At 38.9% G+C, this 6,400-nt stretch overlaps 1 protein-coding gene across 1 annotated transcript; it reads right to left on the bottom strand.

Annotated features, from left to right (window-relative positions):
- Positions 1–668: 668 nt before the first annotated feature.
- Positions 669–4,976, bottom strand: LOC145401665 (uncharacterized). Its single transcript, XM_080273854.1, has 3 exons — positions 3,182–4,976; positions 978–1,215; positions 669–765 (listed from the first exon to the last, which is right to left on the bottom strand). Exons 1-3 carry the CDS (start codon positions 4,974–4,976, stop codon positions 669–671), a joined length of 2,130 nt encoding a protein of 709 aa, XP_080129980.1.
- Positions 4,977–6,400: the final 1,424 nt, after the last annotated feature.

Genomic DNA, 6,400 nt, shown 5'->3' with positions numbered 1-6,400 from the left:
TCTGCATAAATTCCAGCCTCCGTTTATGATCTCCACTGACCTCGTACATACCACTTGGACAGTAATTACTAGAACGGCCAAGTAACAAATCATTAGGGCAGAGGTAGCTACCTAATTCCAAACTAAACCCAGGTTTTGTACCAATTGGTCGCTCGTTTAACAAATTGGCAATAGCAAATAAAGCAGTCTGTAATTCCTCAAAATTTAATACAGAATTTCCAATAGTAATACACAGGCTCCTTTTGACAGACTTGATCAGAGCTTCACTTGCACCATTATACCAAGGTGCATCACTAGGAATGTTAAAAGTCCATGTTACCCCCTCCTTCTCACCAATACTTTCTATTTTCTTGCTAGCTGATATCAGTTGAGTCCCCTTATCCGAATATATGAACCTAGGGGCACCCCTGATAGCAGTGAAACTCTGAAATGTGGTCAAGAAATCATCGGTACTGTATCCCTCTGCCAAATCCAAATAAACTGCCCTAGTCACCAAACAATTAAATATAACTCCAAATGTTTTACCATGAGTTCTCTTCTTGACCGTGTCCCTTATTGTCAATGGCCCAAACAAATCCACTGCTGTGTGGTAAAAAGGTGGAGCAGGCTTCAATCTTTCTGTCCTCACTTGACCCATACATTGGTCTTCTATTTTCTTTGTTAACTTCCTACATACTACACATCAATTTTTGATTGTCTTTATTATCTTCCAGGCCCCAGGAACCCAAAATCTTCTCTGCAGCTTTGCCAAGGTAGTCTCTACACCTGCATGATCCACATTGTGTAAACATAATATATACAGTCTTGTTACTGGGTGGTTGGCTGGTATTAACATGTAGTATTCTTGATTCCAATTCTCTTTCAACCACTTCGATATTCTTTGTCCTACTACAATTATCCCATTTTCAAGTGTGGGACCCAATCTTTTGAATCTCACTTCCCAATCCATCATGTTTTTCTTTATCTTTCTAACCCACATTAATTCTGCTTCTGCAACACCTTTGACAGTGGGTTCTTTCAAAATACCCTTGAAGGATTTGCACTTGAACACAGCCATTATCCTACATGTAACTCTCAGTAATCTATAATAACCACTAAATTTATCAACATCAATTACTCCCAAATCAATAATGTCCTGGTTCACTTTAGCAACAGTCATGGTAATACTGATTCTATCTGTTAGTTCATCTTCACATATTTGTCTAATAGGCCATTCTGAAATTGGTAAAGTCAGAAAATTAGGTCCATTTTGCCAGGCAGAGTCTTTCCCAATCTTCTCTGGATGACATGGTTTGGATGTTAAGTCTGCAACATTCTGAACTCTATCAACCCACCACCATTCGCTTGAATCTGTTTTGACTTGTACCTCTGCTATACGTACTGCAACAAAAGTGTTAAACCCGTGAGACTCCTTTTGAATTTGTGATCTTACAATGGATGAATCAACAATGTGATACACTGATTCAAACTCCCATTTAAACTCCTTCATTATAGACTCTCTCAACCTAGCTGCCATAAGAGCACCACAAAGCTCCAAGCGAGGAATAGACAACTGTTTTACCGGTGCAATCTTATTCTTGGCCACAATCAGATTTGCATCAAACTTATCTTTACCAATCTGCCACCTTACATATGCACATGCCCCATATGCCTGTGTGCTACCATCAGAAAATATGATTAGGATGGGCTTACCAAAGGCATTAGATGGTTTCAAGGGTCTTCTGAAAGTCAAGTCTTCTAATGCATACAACTCTTTAAAGAACCTTTTCCATTCATTCACCACAGAAGCATCAAGTGGATCATCCCATTTTATTCCTCTATCATTTGAATTACCTTTGGTAATCATGGACCTCATCAAAACTTTAGCTTTCAGTACAACTGGTACAGTAAACCCCAGTGGATCATAGAGTGAAGCAATCTGACTCAATATCATTCTGCGTGTTAAAACCTCTGGAAATTTGGCTTCAATCTCACAGCACTCTAAATTTGGACCACTCCTTATCTTTCTCACTCTTGGTGAGAAATTAACCTTTACTGTGAAGGAAAAATTGTCCTCCTTAGGATTCCATTTCAGACCTAAAATCTTCTCACAATCAGAGTCTATCTATCACATTGAAATTACAATTTTCATAATGCCCACTGACTATCCAATGCTTCACCCGAAAACTTCCCAGAGTAAGTATCTCCTCCGCATTCTGTATCAAATTAAAGGCTTTCTCAACACAGTCAGTAGAATACAGTATATGATCCACATAAGCATTATTGATAATCATGTCTTGCACTTCTGGAACCTCCCCACCAAACCTTTCTACCGTGTGTCTCAAAGCCAATGTAGCTATAGTACCACTAGGCCTATCTCCAAAAGTGACTGTGGTGAGTACATAATGATCAGGTGGTCTATTGCTATCCAAGTCCCTCCACACAAATCTATGAGTGTGTTCATCTAGTGTGCTGAGTCTGACAGTATGATACATCTTCGATATGTCACCTGCTATAGCTACCGTATCTTGTCTAAATCTAAATAACACTCCAAGCAAATTATTCAAAATGTCGGGCCCCTTAGCCCAAAAGTCTTTCAGCTTCTGGCCCATATAAGATGCAGAGGAGTTGAAAACGATGAGCAGGGGGGTTGAACTAGATTCTGGCTTCAACACCTCATGATGGGGAACATAATGAACTGGACCCTCGTAGTCTCTAACCTCTTCCTTACTTAGTTTCCTCGCTACTCCCCTACTAACCATATCTTCAATTTCACTTTGATATTTATTTGCATATTCGATGCCGAGTTTCTTTAATCTGATCTCTGTTGTTCTTAATCTGGCAATTGCTACTTTGAGGTTATTTTACAGATTATTTGGGTCCTTTATCCATGGATAACTAGCTATCCAGCATTTCTGCTCTTCATTGTACACCAATCCTTCCTCAATTAACGCTAGTTCCTTTTCTTCTCTCAAACTTATGCAGTTAGGTCCAGGACAACCTCTACACATACACTTGATACATTGTGGCTCACACTTTATTCCAATTTCCTCTATGGCAAAAAATTTATCCAACGTACTCTTTAGATTATCAGCAGACTCAATGCTGATTTCATTCAGACTTGCAAAGCTTAACAGTTTATGCGTTCTTACGAGTAAATGGTTGTTAGCGTTGACTTGACCTGTATTTTCATCATATCTACCTTGGATACTGAGCCCAAACTGATTTTCTAACAACTGTAGACTCTTCTTTGTTTGAACAACTCTTGGTAACAATTCACTATAATTGGCACCAATGAGCATGTCAATTTCACCATGTGGGCGATTTACCTCGGATCTTGATATTCCCACAAAAAGTTCAGGCATTTTTGATAGGTCAACCTTCTTGATTCTGGCTGATATCTCATTGATACCAACAGCATCCACATTCCAAACCCTACCAGTTTTGTCAGTTAAAGGCACACAATATTCTTTACTAGATTGATGTTCAATGGTATTACCTACTTTAATCATAGAAAGATTGACATTCTTCCCTTTCAATCCCAGTTTCTTTGCCATGCTATGAGTTATCAACGAAATATCAGATCCTGAATCCCATAATACAGTAACAGGTTGGTTTCCGCTATTTAATGCACTGATATTCAACAAAGTTGTAAATGTCTTCTCTGATACTACATTATGAAGAGTACCTTCCATCTTATCAGGGTGCAAAAGTGGATGATGATTACGATTACACAACCCTTGTCCTACAATCACCACATCACACAATTTACCCACTTTGCAGCTACGAGCTGGATGATATCCCTTCAAGCACCTAAAGCATATGCCATTATTCTTCATCATCTCAAGTCTATCTTTGCTACTAAGACCTTTGAACTTATAACAGTCTGTAATCTCATGACCCGTTGAGTTGTGTAACAAGCACCCTCCACCCCTGCTCTCTGCCTTATGGTTAGCACCTTTTACCATCTCAGTTAAGCTTACAATACATGATTCAAATTCTTTATTCTTGACCTGCTGCTCTTCACCCATCTTCTTCACCAACTTTACCAGGTCTGAATCAGTGTTATTATCAAATGTACTGTTAACATTATGTACTGCTTGTGTTACCTTATTATCACCACTACTATTTCTAATGCTAGAATTCATGTACTCCAAAACTTTCCTCTCCTTCTGCAGGAACTTCAACATCTCTGGAAACAACTTGCTAGTGACTGACACTTCTTCTGCTTTAATGACCCATTCTCTCTTTTGAAGAGAAGGTAAAACCTTTTCAATGTGACTGACAACGTTGGCTGTGTTAAGTTCATCCGATAGATTTACCTTTTTCAGATCTAACCAACACTGCTCAACCTGGTCTACCATTTTAATGAATCCTTTGGTGTCACCATCAGTAATCTTCTTTAAAGACTTGAGATCACTTATCACTAAATCCACAATCTTTCTTGAATTTCCAAATTTATCATCCAGTCGCTGAAACATTTCCTCATAGTTACCCTCAGAGCCCTTTACTGCCTGTAGTGCTTCACCACCAAGACACATTTTAAGAGCATATGGATCAGTACCATACATACTTTTGACAAGATTCTTATAATCCTCTTTAAAGGTAGGGTAGTCTCTCAGATTACCTTCAAACTTAGGTGGCTCAAATTTCTTTACTTTAACTTTAGGTTTATCCATGGCTTTCTGGTCATTCTCAATTTTACCTATTTTTGCACATAAATCATTCTTAACTCTTTCACAGTCTAAAATGTATTTCTGGGCTTCCTGTTCCACATTGTCACTTAGATTATTGTCACATATGAAAGTTAGCAGTTCATCACTTTTACTCTCCAAGCATTTGAATGCTTCCAACACTTCATCACAGTTCCTCTTTAACACTGATAAATGATCACCTCTATCCAATCCTTCCTCACACAATGTTACCTTCCTGGTGAATTTTCCTTTGGTGGTGCCCCTCTGTCTCTTCAAGGCATCATATTCCTCTTGCACCCCCATGGTGGTTGAAGTTGAAATGTACTGGGAAAATCAAGGATGGGCCACAAGTCATAACAACTATTTATTCCAGAAGAAGTTTCAACCTGTAATACAATAATCCAATAAAACAATGGGAACATGAATTGTAATAAAACAGAGAACAGAGTCTCAATAATGTTATAAAATTCCTATGTACACAATCTAAGGCAAATTCATTGGGCCACAATAAATCAATGCAATAAATCTATGTAGTGCAAATGTAGTATCGGTCCAGTCCTCAGTGGTAATCAAAAAGTAACACAGTGAGTAGTCTATAAGCCTAATCACATCAATAAACAAATATGAATAATAGATATGCCTGCACAATAATTCCATAACAATCATATCCATAATAATTCACAATTGCATACAATAATAAAGCAAGGAATTGAAAATATATTTACCAAAGCCCAAATATTATCCCTAGGCACAACATGCCTCACCGCTATATACAACACAAAGTAATATTATTTACACTCACTTCAATGGCCACACCCTCACGAGGCTCGATTCTCAGTAGGTGAGCATCCTGTCATCATCACCTTAGGCTACCACTTCTGCACACAGTTCCTGCACCGGCTGAAAGCCGCAGATAGTAAACATTCCAATCCACCATCAAACAAACCCGACAGGGGTGGATACAATTACGTTGCTTTATGTACAGTATACCACTATTATTTCCTCATGACCTAAGTATTCGCAACTCCACAATCCTATACAACTTGTACCTACCCTTATAATATGGCTCCAACAACAAGTAAATACCCAGCGTCCACCAACAACCAGCTGCAACTGAGAGGTATACATCGAAAACACCCGTCAAGTCAGCTGACTCCAAACAAATTACGCTTGAGATGCGCAATAGAAGAAAACATTTGGTGTGACTTACATTATCCATTATTACAAAATAGTTACATATATACAGATGATACAAATACCTATCATGCTAATGATACATAAACAAAGACTGAACCGCAGAAGACCGGAGGAAAATAATGTCCTGTGATGAGAGCACCTTCATGTGTTTTGTCCTCGCATTTGGCGGGTAAGGCGGCCTCGCAACGTCACGCACTGTGAAGTCCACTACATACAGAAGACTGTCAAGCACAGTGATGGCATAATGGTGTGGGATTGCTTTAGCCGGGAAGTGAGCAAGGGAGGCCTGTATTTCCTTCCTAAAAACACGACGATGAATGCTGATTAGAATATGCTGGTGTGGGACATCCATCTCCTACAATTCTGAGTTTCATGGTTGCACACATTTTAAGCAGGGTCTACTCCATGTCACAAAGCAAAAAGGGCAATGAAATTCCTCTCAGATCATGACACTGAAGTACTGGATTGGCCAGGTAAACTCTCCAGATCTTAATTTCATGGAAAACGCATGGAATTACAATATACAACAC

This window comes from Coenobita brevimanus, chromosome 56 (assembly GCF_032717465.1).
Source record: "Coenobita brevimanus isolate Jiangsu-jjx chromosome 56, ASM3271746v2, whole genome shotgun sequence".
NCBI lineage: Eukaryota > Metazoa > Arthropoda > Malacostraca > Decapoda > Coenobitidae > Coenobita > Coenobita brevimanus.
This window is presented reverse-complemented; position numbering and strand designations above follow the sequence as displayed.

Bases quoted from the DNA above. Each gene is read 5' to 3' on its own strand.
- LOC145401665 (XM_080273854.1), bottom strand. From the start codon at position 4,976: ATGGGGGTGCAAGAGGAATATGATGCCTTGAAGAGACAGAGGGGCACC. The intron at 1,216-3,181 runs GTAGATATGATG...TACCAATTTCAG, and splicing joins GTTTGGGCTCAGTATCCAAG to AATGGCCTATTAGACAAATA. The intron at 766-977 runs GTGGGTTAGAAA...TGGATCATGCAG, and splicing joins GTTGCAGAAGCAGAATTAAT to GTGTAGAGACTACCTTGGCA.